This window comes from Thunnus thynnus, chromosome 5 (assembly GCF_963924715.1).
Source record: "Thunnus thynnus chromosome 5, fThuThy2.1, whole genome shotgun sequence".
Lineage (NCBI taxonomy): Eukaryota > Metazoa > Chordata > Actinopteri > Scombriformes > Scombridae > Thunnus > Thunnus thynnus.
In genome coordinates, this window is record NC_089521.1 from 2,881,863 (window position 1) to 2,897,054 (window position 15,192).

The window sequence follows — 15,192 nt, forward strand, 5'->3', positions numbered from 1 at the left end:
GTTGACTGGCTTTTCTTCCAGGCTCATTTGTGAGCTTAGAGTGGACTAATGATGAGTGGACTCATCACTAGAAAACAGGACTGCTCAGATCCAATGTTATCAGTCAGCAGCAAAATAAAGGAGAGAACATCTTACATCTCCAGTAGGACATTCCCACCCATGTTAAACAAATTAACACGGGAGTTTCATTTGTGGCTTGATAATATACAGACCATGTTAAATAGAAGTGCAGCAGGAAACTGAGATAAGCCTACAATCTGTCAGCTTGTTATTCTTTCTCTGGTTCCACCTCAACAATGATTTGTATTTTGATATAGAGTCTAAAATTAGCTCTCTGGCTCACACACTCAGGAAGGTAAAAACAATACCTGCTGAGACCACAACATTGTTTTAATCATCATTTCTATACACTTGTCTTAGAAAAAAAACTATTGATGTGCCACCCTGCCTAATAAAACTTTTATTTCATGCACAAAATTCTGATGTTGATTTAAAAAGTAATCAAATATACTTCATATATTTTTGTTATATAAATACATGCATTTGTAGCTTAAATATAAAAAGGATAAGGCTGGCGTTATTCCATGTTGTAATAATGTTCAACAAATCCTGTGAAAAAACCATCTCCCAATACTTTTTGACTTCCCTATAGGAAGTTTCACAGCAGGCATGTTGACTTGTCATAATAAGAAAAGCACAGGTGTTACTAATAACATTAACAATGGCTCTTTTCTATTCAAGTGTCTCAGTTAGCCATGACATTGTGACAGTGAGCCAGCATCAACAATAGCAGGACCCTGAAACTGAAGTAGCTAAATGGAATTTAGCCATCCTTAATTCTATGATTTATACCTGTGCTTTTCCTGCTGCGACATGTCAAAGTGTCTTTTGCAAATCTGCAAAAATTTATATTGCCCCTCAGCCCTAAGCCTATTGGTTCCACTGAAGACAAATCTGTAAAAAAAAAAAGCTCACAAACGTATTGTTTCATTTTTAAAAGACTCAGTATTTTCACAAACAGCTGGTCACTGTAGTTTTTAACAAACATTACTAAATGAGGAGGAAAAATTGCATTTGTTGGGGACTATTTTCAGTGGCAGATGAATTCATATTTGGTGTTCTACTAAGTATTTCTGGGAGCAGGACGGGGTGTGTGGAATTCAGTCGAAATAAACTACAGTGTATGTGTTCATGGTAATGAAGGAACATGTCACCCAGTGAAACAGTGTGACTCATTAATGTGTCAGATGCCAATGGACTGAATGAAGCAGTCTGACAGGCAATTGGGAGTCTATTTGATGCAAAGCAAGTGTGTTTTGAGAAAAAAAAAGAGACTTGGTAAGACTTGGATTAAATTTGTGTATTAGTTTAATCCTAAACTTTAAGCCTTTTGGAGGGATCCAAATATAGATAAATATGAAGTAAGCAAGTTTGTAAGAAAGATGAACAGGCAGAAACGGTGGATATTACAGTGAACCTGTAAAATGAGTATGATTTTGTTATACTGTACAATAAGGGGGCATTTCCAGTAAAGATGAGCTGCAGCAAATACCAGATAATGAGTAGAATCCATTAGCTAGTCTGAAAATCTATATGGCTCTACACTGACTCTATGAGACCACAAAAGGAAACACTTTGTACAATCACTCTCTGATCACAAGGCACTCAAGCTTCTCTTTGGAGGAGACAGTCCATTGGATGGGTTGGATGTGACAAACATCTGACTTAAAAGGAAATATTTTTAAACTGAGTGAGTTGAAGTAAACTGCAGAGAATGTCATGGAGTGAGTTGGTCACCTTGTGTTCACATTTCTGGTCGATGGGAAGCTTCATCCACTCGCTATCGTCCCCCATGATGGCCACTCGGGGGGTGGGCTTCCCCAAAGGTATTCAACTAGAAAACAACAACAGCATTATCAACACAAAACAACATTCAGTGCAATGCATCTGTAGTTTACTGCTGGAGGAACAAGTGAAAGCTAAAAATCATCAGACATTCTGGTGTCAGCCGAGCAGTGCTTGTGCTTTAAAACAAAAATGCTAATTTCATCAGAAAAAATGGCTTTTAAACATTCAGCAACACTAAGACTGCAGAGTAGCCAGTTACACTCTAATAATCATGACAAATACACACAACTGGTTCTGTATCTACTGAAATTGCCAGGGGGGGTGCAACTTGATCCACATAGTCCACACAATATTTTCTGCTTTAGTAAACAAAAACAGAAAATCTATTCACCCATCTACAGTATGTAATCCACATTAGTGCTTTTAGTTAGCTAGTTTTTCAAACTTTTTCCAGGTGACCCAAAGAAAAAGTGGAACATGCGTAGCACATTCAGTCAGTATCTAAAACAGCCCAAAAGCTGGTGCTAAATGTCTGGTCAGAGTCATAGTTCTGTTTACTTATTCACTGATCAGATAGATACTGCTTCTAATCACAGTTTGGACAGTTTTAGACTGTACTTTATTCAGGCAAGCTTCTTGTACAGCTGCTTGTGATTAGTCAACATTTAACATTTGAGATGTTTGACTTCATTTGTTAAATGAAAAAAGGTTTGTAAGAAATCATTTATATATAAAAAAAAGTAATATTCAGCCAGTCAAATAAAAATGCCACCAATAAAAAATAAATAGCTAAATATTGCTGCAATATTTGCCCTGCATTTTCTTCTTCTTCTTTGCATATCTGCTAACATACACGCCATATAATAAAAGGTCAAAACCTAACATCGGCCAATAATATCAGCCTGGCCATGTATCACTCTGTTCTACTTTACACACTCCATTTAAAATCCCATTTCAGAGCACATGCATTACTTTACAATGTTTTTAACTGTAGAGCAGATGCATTGAAATTAAAAAAATATTTCACCAGAAAGCTTGACTAACATTTAAAGATTCCTTCCAAACATGTTTTAAGACATAAAAATACTGTTAATAAAATAATAACAATAACAACAACAACAACAACAACAACAATAAGAATAAGAATAATCTGATATGGTTTTCCATTTAAAAAAAAAAGTTTGCCTAAATTACCTAGTATGAAATTCTTACAATTACATCTCCTCCTTCTCCCTCATTTAAAAATATGGAATTTATGAAAATACACATATTGTTCATTTCAAATTTTTAACTGCTGGGCACAAGATGGTGGGATTGGCATTTAAACTAGTTGTGATGTCACAAATCATGCTCATCGGTACATGCCTTAAACTCAGATTTAAGGTGGGCACAGAAAAACTTCCCCCCTTCAGCAGATGAATGTGGAAACAGTGTAACTCTGCACATACATCATTCTGCACAGTGAAGCTCAGACATACAGCTGAAGTAACAATAAGCAAAACACATTTTTGAGTGGAGGGGGACCTAAAATATACGGGCAAAAGTGGGGATTGCAGGAAAGCTATCTTAGCGAGACAAGCAAACTCTTAGTATCAACATGTCATTTTACATTTACTTGATGAAATGAAAGAGAAACAGTGTAATGCAACATATGGGTGGCAGAGTGACCTCATGTCTACACAGACTGCCCCCTAATTTAAAGGTCTATGGTTCAGAGGCTGCAACAGTCTGTTCAATGTCAAGTCGAGTAAAAGTGCTTCACCAAAGATACTACTTTGTCAGTTTTTGTCAATAAAAGAGACTCCAACTCCTGGAAAGTTATTTCTACAGTTAAAATCTTCCTCCACTTGACAGCATAAGCATGTGACTGTCTAATGCACTTTCAGGGAGGAGCTATGCTAGTAAAATATGAAAGCGGCTGTTAGATTTCAGGCACAAAGTAATGATTTACTATTGAGTGGCTGGTGAATTTGAACATTTATCTGTCAGTGGCTGGTAGATGTTCACATTTTACAACGTTAACTTCCCACCCTGGTTCATTTTTCATATTGATCCAGCCCAGTCTGGAAAATAGGCTAAAGACATTTAAGGGTTCTTTGTTGTTGTTTTACACATACACAAGCAAACTTAGCAACTGTAGCCTTTAAAATAGTTTATAGGTATATTTATTTTAAAACTTCAGACTCTTGACACAAAAACTAAACCAGACCTCTGGATGGAAGGAACATCAAACTCCATTAAAAATTGCTAATTTAATGTGACCTTGATTATTCATAAAAGCTAGGTGCGCATACACATAGGACATGACTTGATACCCTTCCAAGAGTTGTCTCATCACAATGACAGATTCTGCATGCACCTGATCCAACAAGCAGCATTTCATTTGAAAACATTTCAATTGAAGAAATGCTTCTTATCATCAGCCACAATGGCTAACTTACTAACTAACACCCACCTGAGTGTTTCTGGTGAAAAGAGACTGTGGGAGTACCAAGCCAAGCAATTTCAAGGTTGATAATCTTTTAAACAAAGTGATGTGGTATTTTGAATGTGTGTAGGAACGAAATCCTGAAACTGTAAATCTAAACAATGCTGACCAAAATCAAATATTTCAGTATTACATGTGGATAACATAGGCAAGCAGACAGATGCATTCAATATTCACTCCACTCTGACACATCAGTCTAGCTCAGAGATGTTTACCACTTAAGTGTAATAAAGCATTTAAGGCCAATCTAAAATTGATAATATTTATTATCAGATACCACGGGACTAATAATATCAACATATCGCCCAGCTTTAGTCCCAATCATATGTTGTTTCACAGATATGAACGTGTGCATGAGAAATGCAGCAGTAGCGAGAATTCATGTGCATACAAGAATGAACACATGAAGGCTTAAAGTAACACAGACTTTACATTGCATACTTAAATCTTCAGACAGCTGAGCATAGCTTTTACACAGCTCCCTACATGCACTCTGAAACTGGACAGCACCCTCACATCTCGTCATAATCAGGTTAACGGTAACAGCCGTCTGAATGCTATGCTATCATCTAACCATTTCCCTGGTTGTAACCCATGGCATTGCCTGTTTGCTCAAACTGGGAGTGGTAAAGCATCTTAAGTTAGTTACTTGTCAGATGAACGCCATTAACTAACGTTAACGTTAGCTAATTTAGCAACAACAGTGACAGTTGCTACGTTAGCCCGTTAACCCGCTCATTCTCATTTAAGCAGCTTCAGCAGAAACATGCCAGCATTTTCAGCACACATTAACGGACAATATATAGCCTGCTACAATATGTGTGAACTATGCTAGACAGCAAATACCAGAGAGCTTATTGTTTGGTAGCGGACAGTAGCCGCCGCTAGCTGCTTAGAAACAGCTATGAGCTAAGCTTCCATCCGCGCCAACACAACCAGGCCTAACAACGCACTTCACAACGGCAGCTAAAGAAACACAACGGCCTAACAAGCAAGCTCAGAGTAGCATACGAGTACTAATTAAAATAAGGAAATAAATTTATACCGCTGAGATACCTGTTTGCGTCTCTAAGAGACAATACGATGCTGGCCGTCCAGTGAGATGGAGGTGATAATGGGATCACTACGGAGAAGCCCGGCCGAGCTTTATACAAGCGTTGCCAGTAACACCCAGAACACAAAACGCAGCTTCCGGTTCAAAATAAAATCAACAGCTACAACGTCCCTCCCGGTTAACACAAAGTTTCGAATTAATCAACAAATGTTGTGTATTAATGAACATCTTAAGTGATACAACATTAAATACACATTTTAATTTGCCTATGCTCCTTTGTGTACAATTTAGACATTTCGTGCTTTTATTCTAAATAAAATGAACACCCTTTCCGGTCCTGTCACGTCTGCTGATGTGTAACTTGTCGCAACTTTTTGAAATTCCTCCAAGGGCGGAGAGACAGCGGGAGGGGCGGAGACAGGGGCGCCACCCTAACTACATCACTGTTGTGTTGAATCATAGACCTTATATACAGTCTTACTGCACGATTAATTAAATCTAGGCTAAAAAACGCCAGCACACACACCCAATTGTTGGACTTCACCCCTCAGACATTTATATTTTGCCCATTAGCGATAGTCTAATGGGCGTCCTTATTTGTGACTAGATTTCAATTTTGATTGGTTTAATTTAAACTAAGGCCCTCCCCCAAGGTGTGATCACCCGTTAGCGATTGGGCCATTTTCTCCTTAGAAGAGATTTGATTGGCTGAATTGAAACTTTGCCCTTCCTCATCTATGATAACCGTTTTCTTATTGGTCCATTTTGTGTATTGCCTTTACAGATTTACTATTTGATTGGTTATTTATATGATTATACATTAATATTATTAATTTATTATCATTTTTATCATTGTTATTCATACATAATGTATTTGTACACCTTTACAAAAAAAAACCTTGGATCATCATGTGCCAAAATTAAAGGTCCAGGGTATTCTCACAGTTTTTTTTAACAATGGGGTTTAAAAAAGAGAAACACTTGTACCCATTCACAAAATACCTTCCCTCCCTTTCTAAGACTCAGAAATACAACATTCTCATTTAGTAGTCATTCATCATTAATACATGTTAGTTTCTTCATTCTTCAAGGTATGTAATGAGCACAATTTTTGCCTCTACAGAAACAACACATTCTGTTAATTTAGAAATGTAGTTCATGAACTAAGAGAAGAGTCTCCTGAGCTCCCACTTTTCTACAGAGATGGTATTCTAAGTTCTAAGTGACAGGCAGAAAACCATGAAATCATGTCAGAAAAATACAACAACTATAACACTTCACACAAAATAGAACAATCCACGCCAGCCTCTCACTGCAACTTCCATTACCAAATGTGAGACTGTAGCTTACATCTCCAACAACGCAAAATATAAAACACCAACAGCCACTCAACTACTGAAAACAAAAAAGACAATAATAATCTGTAACATCTGACTGACAGTTCTGCACAGGATATACACATTTTAGCCTAACTTCAAAGATAAACATTCAACAGACACTGTAGAATTACATTCAACATTCTCTATCAATACACCCAAAAAAATCACTTCTGGAGAGTAGCACAGATTTAGAAAGTTGGACAGTACATATAGGGGCAGGCAGGTGGAGTAAATAAACAATACTATAATTCAGTCAGTGGATCTTATTTATGGGATTGTTCTCTGTGTTGAGCAAGGGTCTAGTGCAAAACAGAAAATATGAGGGTTAACATCAATTTGAGGTACTGTAGTTTTCCCAACACAAGAAAAACACAAGCAAACCGACTTGCAAGCTGATAGAGAGGGAGAACAGACAGTATTTTAATTGTCCAGGAACAACATCACTAGCCTAACAATTGAGTCTTGATTATAACAATGGCTGCACTACAGACATGATGCTGAAATAGTAAGCATAAAAAACAATAGATATTAAACAAATATCATAACCTAATGTACTTTTTAATCCTTTAATTTATCTATTGATGCTACACTTTACTCTACAATTTAAGGTTATTGCTTCTTCTTAAAGCATGTTACTGTTGTAGCTGCTCTAGGTGGAGCTAGTTTTAACTACTTTATATACAATTAGCTTGTTTAGTGCAGTGGTTCACAACCTAGGGGTCAGGCCCCTCCAAAGGGTCACCAGATAAATCTGAGGGGTCGTGAGATGATTAATGGGAGAGGAAAGAAATTCTGATACACAAATCTGTTTTCAGTTTTTGGACTTTTTCTCTAATATTTGATTTTTGGTAAAATATTGGATCATTTGAACATTTATTGAAATGAAAGCATGTGAGAAGTTTAGAGGGAAAAATCACTATTTGGTGGAGCTGTTAACAACTCATAGACATGTGAAATGTGACCCCGACTACAAACTGCTTTTTGTAAGACGTCAAAAGCCAAAAAGGTTGGAAACCACTGGTTTCATCTTGTATTTTAAAAGCTTGTTAAATTATCCATTGTGTCAAATCTTCATCTAAAAAGTAACTAAAGCTGTCAAATATATGTAGTGGAGTAGAAAATACAACACTTCCCTCTGAAATGTGGTGGAGTGGAAGTATAAAGTAGCATCAAATGGAAATACTCAAACAAAGTACAAATACCTCAAAATTGTAGTTAAGTACAGTATTTCAGAAAATGTACTTACTTTCCACCACTGATAATAGCATGTTATTTGTCGACCACACAGAAATCTCTGCCAAAAACCAATTGTTAATATGATTATTATTATTATTGTTATTATTATTATTATTATGTGGAAAACCGCAGAGGAACCTTTGTGCCCTCTGTTGTTCGGGGGCATTTAATTAATGTAACTCACAACATCCCCGCTGTTTCCATGGAAGCCCACCATGTCAGGACCCGGACAGTCACCGCTGTGAAAGCTAGCAGAATCCCAGGACTAGAGAAATGCAATGATTTAATGTGAACTTAGCTAGCAAGACAGTTCACTGTTTACAGTTACGTACGTCTCAAGCTTATAAATGTTCATGTCGACGTTATCTCCTGAAATGACGACTAGAATGAACCGTTTTAATACCACCGTTCCCGTTGACGAATACCTCGGTAGGTTCTATGCTAACTGTGCATTTTTAACAGCAAACTGTGTTTTTGTTCTTGCAACCCACGTTAGCCAATCTTTTAACTGAGGCACTTTTTGAGTCAGCTGCGAGTAAGTCAACGTTAAGGTGTCGGTCACCAGCTCAATGAGTCCCCGTTTGAATAACTCAAAGAAGTGAATATAATTAGGATTTCATAATGCTATTAGCTTATTTTAAGAGTTTCCACAACGTGTGGTACCGCAGCTAGCAACATAAATTGAGAAAAAAGGCACGATTTTTTTTCCTAGCTTAGGGTTTAGTGAGTTATGAGTTAATTTCTAGCTTATTCAAAATCATTTTTGTACTGAACATGAATTGAGACTATCAACCAGTCAAATGTTATATTTCTCATGTCTGTGTCTCTTTCCATCCGTCCCTGTGTGTGTATATATCTATATTTCCTCACAGCGGACAGTAACGTGTTGTTCTACCTGAGTGATGCTGTGACGCAGTTGCTGGAACATAAAGAAGAATACACCCAGTTTGGGGTGACCCGCTACTTTGCTGAATAGTATGTCACACTGGATACACAGTCAGTCACAGCTGTAAAGACAAAGTTCAGACAGGAGGCCTGGAGAAAAGGTTTTAACGGATGTAGGCTTTTTAAATGAAAAGAACACACAACGAAATGGCATGCATTAACAGATTATTGTAAACCACTCCAAGCCCCTTGTTTAATACCAAGAACAAAGTCGTGACAATGTTCCTATGTAGGCAGAATATGCTCAACCATAGCTAATATGCAATAATGTATGTACCTAGCAGTACATATTTGTACATCTGAACACATTTCTGTATATGAAGTAGGGCTGCAACAACTAGTCGTTTAATCAACTAGTCGGTCAACAGAAAATTAATCTGTAACTACTTTGATAATCAATTGTATTAGTCATTCTTAAAGCAAAAATGCCGACATTTTTCAGTTTTCAGTTCTCAAATGTGAAGATTTCATGCTTGTATTTGTCATACACTATAGTAAATTGAATATATTGTTTTGGACTGTTGGTTGGGAAAAACATGACATTTGAAGACGTCACTTGACGACTCTAGAAAATCGTACTGGTCATTTTTTTTACTATTTTCTACGATTTTACAGACCAAACGATCAATCGATTGATCAGCAAAATAATTGTCAGATTAATCATTTGTGAGAATAATAAATAGCTGCAGTTTTAATATAAAGTTCCTCTGTTTTTTTCAAACTGTGAAAAACATTTACACACATTTTTGTTTCACATGTACAGTAATACTGTGATGCTGCCTGTCTAAATGCATTGGTTATTGTAAATGCAGCTCAGTGTATCTTCTGTATGAATTTAGCTAACTGATTCTATTCATTTTTAAATTTGTGTTTGTAGTTTCAGCAGTGTGAAGAACAGTAACCACGTCCTCTTCAGAGAGTATAACTACATCAAGGCCACTCCTTATAACAGAGCCTCCTTCATCAGAGTCTTCTGGAGATGCTACAGACAGATCGGCAAGAGTGGAGGTGAGTGAGAGTAGTTAAATGACAGCTTATTACGACTTGGATCAATGACAAGGTTAAATACAAAATAAGGTACAAAGCAGCGATGTGGACAACTTCATGAAGTCAGCCATGAAAATGTAGAGAGAAGCAGTTCAGTCAATTAGCTTGCCAATTAGCAATACCTCTGTCTCCAATTGTATCATTTTCAGCTGCTTCATGGCTTGTGTAGCTTATAGGTTGTTACTATGGGTGACTTTGAAACAAATCTATGTGGTGAAGGTGCAGGAAACTCAAAATTGTACATTTTGTAGCTAAAAAGTGTTAATTATGTATATCGACCAGCCCTCAGCTTTTGTGTTGCTGGGTTTTTAAAACATGCAGCAGTGTTTTGGTCCAAACATGAAACACTGCTCTTCCCTGATTTGTGATTGACAGTCATTAAGCTATTTAGTATTTAGTGTTGTACATTATGATAATTGTTCACCATAAAGTTCCACTGAGTTTATTCCAAGTGACCAAGAAAAAGGATATTTGTGTGCAGCGTTAATTTCAGCAAATCCAGATTCAAAACTTTCCATTTTTGTTGGGTTGGAAGTGGTGAGCTGCTCTATTTTCAGTTGTAGGGAACTCATCTGAGTCAAACATATAGTTTATGGCTGTTCGATTCCTTTGTGCTGCCATAGTAACCTACACCATGTGGGTTTGTTGCTCTTGATTTTATTTGCATCTACTTGAAACACCTTTATCATCCTAGAGTCTAGACTTCTGTAATAAGATTTGCTATAAACTCTTCTAAATCAAGTTTCCTGTTCCTAACAATGTGTAAATGAGAAGTAAGCAGCCTTCTATATGTGCTGTTGTATTCCAGACTTACTGTCAATGTTGGAGTACAGGTCTCTGCTGCAGTTACTGTGTCCAGACTTTCCAGTGGAGATGGTGCAGAGTGCAGCCAGGTCAGTACACTGAACCACCACACACAAGAGACATCACCCTTTCCACTCAGCACACTTTACTACCTCCAATAAACCTTTAGACCAGGATCACAACTCCAAATAGGTCACACCTTTGTGTGTTTGTTCACTACAATTGTAAAACTACACCAGAGCGACAGTGCTACACTAACAAAAGGAGTTTCAAGCATCTTACCTGACAAACACATGGTTTCTAGCACACTTGAGTTTAAAGTGGTGTTTTTGGTTTTATCACTTTCCTGCACTCAACAGCTCCCCTCTTGTTCCTCCTTTGTGTTACACTGACCTGATTGTCAGTCATGATAAACAAGGTCAAAGTTGAAACTGATTGAACTTTGATTGCAGCACAGTAGCTCCTCTGCAAGGTTTCTTCTTCTCTTTACAGAAAAACAACGGCTCCATGCTGTTTTATCACTGTATTATCACTGATCATGTGTAGATGTCCTGAAGGGGAAAACAACTCCTTAAATGACCAGTTACCCACTGACACAACAGGTTGACATCATAGTGTTTTAAACTGGTTTTCTTCTTTTCCTGTAGAATTGTCCTGATGGACGACGCTATAGACTGTCTGATGTCTTTCTCTGATTTCCTTTACGCCTTCCAGCTGCAGTTCTATTACCAAGGTACTTCTGTTTAATAATGTCTGTCCATATCAGGATTTAACTCATATCAGTTCGGCTATATTCCTCAAGTGTTGATAGAATCCAGATATAGACAGTAACAATTCTTACTAATACTTGAAAAGAGTCAGCTAAAAACAGATGCCTTATACTAATGTTCACCCATCTGCCACATCCTGTTTCTAGAGTTCCTGGACAGTGTGCTGGTGATCTACCAGGATCTGTTAGCAGGGAAGAGTCCAAACACAGTCATCGTCCCCACATCCACCTCCATCGAGCAGCTCCCCTCTGTGGCTGCAGAGGAGAATGACAAAGAGGAGCATCAGCAGGACGGGGTGGAGCCGTCCACTCTGGCTCAGTGTATAGATGCCCTCTGTGACAGGTTAAAACACAGGTACAACAACTTTAGTCCTGGCACCAGACCCCTCTAGAATCTTGCTCTTTAATATTATGGTATATGTAGTGTTTACAATAAAAGACTTGACTGTCAGATAGTGGAAGCTGTGTCAGAGTATGTGTTTTAATGTGGCCTCTGATGTTAATTTGCTTCCCTGCCTCTGTCCTGTTTCTGTGCAGTGCCTCATCTATGTGCAGTGTCGTTGAGCACTTAACTGTAACAGTTTGTTGTTATGTGTGTGTTATAGCTGACGTTTCTGCGTGTGTGTGTGTGTGTGTGTGTGTGTGTGTGTGTGTGTGTGTGTGTGTGTGTGTGTGTGTGTGTGTGTGTGTGTGTGTGTGTGTGTGTGTGTGTGTGTGTGTGTGTGTGTGTGTGTGTGTGTGTACAGTCATCCTCCCAGGTCCTGTATGAGAGAAGTATTGGAACAGACTGACAAAGTCTCTTACTACAGTTTACTAATGAGCCTGGCTAAACATGAGACGATTAACCAAACCATTGGTAAGTTAAACATTACACATTACCTAAATACTACTACTACTGCTGCTGCTACTACTACTACTTTAATGCTAATGCTCCTGCAACTACTGCTACTACTAGTGCAACTACTACTACTGCTATTACTACTAGTCAATTCAGTTTTATTTATATAGCTCCAGATCACAACAGAAGTAGTAGTAATCACTCTCCATATAGTTCTGGTTTCCTGAGAAAAATATCTGGCTCTTTAGCTGCTAAATGCTCTGTTGTCTGCTGTTTGGGGCTGGACAGGTAGTGTACAGTGGGTTCATGTAGGGGTTGATGAGAGCTCTGAGATTGAACCACACAGTAAATGTGGTGTAAAAGCATAGACTGTAAGTGTAAAACCAAAACAATAATCTAAAAAAGAACAAAAAAATATGTAGAGCTGCAGAATTTTAGGCTCTAGGTTCATCACTACCAGTAACCCTTTCACATTACACAGAATAATTAGATTGAAATGTAAATGTAGGGAATATGGATTAATACAGCTTTGAAATCTTACATCCTCCCTTTGTTCCCTTGTTCTCTGCAGGAGCGTTACCCAGCAAGGCAGAGCTGCTTATTGACCCAGAGATGGACCAAGAACTGGACAAACTGTAAGAGCACACACACACACACACACACACACACACACACACACACACACCTAAATCGACAGGCATATAACTGTATACTGTGTACTGCACAGGGTGACTGCATCATAATAAGCCAACATATTTTTTTTGAATGCTTTTCCTTTTCTTTTCATTGCTCTTTACTTACTGTCTTCTTTGCTTTCTTTTTTCTTCTCCTTTTCTCTGTTCCTCTCTTTATTTCTCTTATGCTGTCCCGTTCTCTCCAGTATTGCTCAGATCTCAGTCAGTCCCAGCAGCAACAGCAGCGGCAGTGCAGTGGGGGGGCTGAAGGAGGTGCAAAGGAAGGCCTCCCCCAGGAGGAACATCCACCACAGGAGGAAGATGGAGGTGGAGAGCGACGGCTCCACTGAGGAGACAGATTCCTCTGAAAACTGACCTTTCAACCACTGACCTCTGGCCTTTCACCACTCTGTGACACATCACCTTCCATCTTAAGTCCAAAACTCACAATGATCATTATGATTCGCATGAAAACTGTTTGCTATGTAATCCAGAAAGGCAGTGAGGGATCAAGTGAAATGACTACCCTTGGATATTTATTGTAATCTTTTTAAACAAAACGTTTTTATTGCTCTCACTGTTGGTTGGTAGTAATATGGTTGGTAGTAATAAAAAGTAATATTTCTTTAGCTAGTCATAAATAGTATGATCAACAAGTTGGATATCAGTGATAACACTACATTTAACACTCAGTGACATGTATTCACACTTTCCAATTCTCCTTAGTTGTCATGTTGGAGATGCCTCTTGAAACAGCATTTATACTATACAGTCATGAAACACCAAAACTTAAATGGTTTAACAAAAAGTTAAACCAGTAAAGTTGTTTTAGCTACTTTAAGTTAGCAGCTCCTTACTAAGCAAAATAAGGTTTCATTGCTGTTTACAGAATGACACCTGAAGCTGGTGTAATAACAGATAGGAACCTCTTTCATATTTGAGGTGCAAGTTTTGACTGCAAATACTTGATTTATTCTTAAAAGTAACACTTCATGTTAGCAAACCAACCTTGCTTATCAACTTATCACACGGTGTGAGTAGATGTATTCCCACTGCCTTAAATCTCTCTGTTAAAGATGACAACAACACTGGACATTAAGTTCCCTAAAGTAAAATGTATTATAATAATAATAATCTGCTGTGTTGAGCATGTTAAAGAACACAGTGACAGGACATTTTCCTCTTCCTGCCTGTTCATTACCTGCAGCTCAATCATAAACTGTATAGCACTAATTTATTTATTACTTTTTTAAATTGGTGAATAGAATGATAAGACACTTAAAATGTGAATGTGATATGACATGTATGAGGATCATCGTTAACACTGTGAATAATAAAGATGTAACTGTGATGCCTGTTTCTGATAATTGCTAATCTGACTCTTGACGCTCCTGCCCAGATTACCCTGATGACATCATCAAAGTATCATGATGACATCATATGGGTAATCTAAGTGTTGCCACAGGTTGAGTAGTACTAATTAATAAAGCCAACCTTGAGCTAATATGAGTCAAGACTGGCTTTTTTTCTTCTATCTATACTTTGAAAGACCTGTGAGTGATGTGAAATTTCTTTGGATAGTAAGTGCTGAAAATCAAGTAAAGTATGGATGTAAGAAAATAAGATAATTAGTGTTTGGATTGTGCTACTTGGGTGACATAACAGCCACCATATGGTGGTAATACTGTTTAAATAACTCAAGATTGGCCATCTGCCCAGCTTGTATTTTTAATCAATTTCTTGGTATGGGGGTGTTTCTTTAATGGTATTTAGCTACGAGGCTACAGCCATGGTTAAGTCTTATATAACCTTTAATTTCAGTGTATTTAAAATAACATTTGAACACCAAAATACTGTGCAGATACATAAGACTGAAAAATATATGACCCCAGATTTTAATTACACAGTAAGTCAATCGTGTCAAAATGTGATAAATTTGACACAAACCTCAAACTGACTTGTGTCCATGGTAACTTGAGTCAGACTTATTTAAACCTTCTTTATGAAATGGAATTTCCTGAAAATAATCCTGACTGACTGAAATATGATTGTTTTAACAGGTAATCTTGCTTAATGAAACACCCTTCTGATGTAAATAACCTGAAAATTA

At 37.6% G+C, this 15,192-nt stretch overlaps 2 protein-coding genes across 4 annotated transcripts in view; one reads left to right on the top strand and one right to left on the bottom strand.

Moving 5' to 3' along the window:
* ckap5 (cytoskeleton associated protein 5) overlaps positions 1-5,528 on the bottom strand; it is a 38,293-nt gene extending 32,765 nt beyond the window's left edge. For all 3 annotated transcript variants that reach the window (XM_067588713.1, XM_067588712.1, XM_067588710.1), the window contains exons 1-2: positions 5,393-5,528; positions 1,798-1,894 (exon numbers count right to left, since the gene is read on the bottom strand). In XM_067588713.1, the coding sequence (XP_067444814.1) occupies positions 1,798-1,854 (57 nt within the window). In that variant the 5' untranslated portion in view covers positions 1,855-1,894; positions 5,393-5,528. The remainder of the gene's footprint in view (positions 1-1,797; positions 1,895-5,392) is intronic.
* A 2,653-nt stretch (positions 5,529-8,181) lies between these two features.
* On the top strand, positions 8,182-14,433 carry cstpp1 (centriolar satellite-associated tubulin polyglutamylase complex regulator 1). The gene is made up of 9 exons (XM_067588716.1): positions 8,182-8,434; positions 8,878-8,980; positions 9,828-9,958; positions 10,806-10,890; positions 11,449-11,534; positions 11,718-11,925; positions 12,317-12,426; positions 12,980-13,043; positions 13,289-14,433. The coding sequence occupies exons 1-9, from the start codon at positions 8,353-8,355 to the stop codon at positions 13,455-13,457; spliced, it is 1,038 nt and encodes a 345-aa protein (XP_067444817.1). The 5' UTR covers positions 8,182-8,352; the 3' UTR covers positions 13,458-14,433.
* Positions 14,434-15,192: the final 759 nt, after the last annotated feature.

Coding starts and splice junctions, on each gene's coding strand:
- cstpp1 (XM_067588716.1), top strand. CDS start 8,353: ATGTTCATGTCGACGTTATCTCCTGAAATGACGACTAGAATGAACCGT. Junction 8,981..9,827: donor ACCCGCTACTTTGCTGAATA/GTATGTCACACT, acceptor TTGTGTTTGTAG/TTTCAGCAGTGTGAAGAACA. Junction 11,535..11,717: donor GCTGCAGTTCTATTACCAAG/GTACTTCTGTTT, acceptor TCCTGTTTCTAG/AGTTCCTGGACAGTGTGCTG.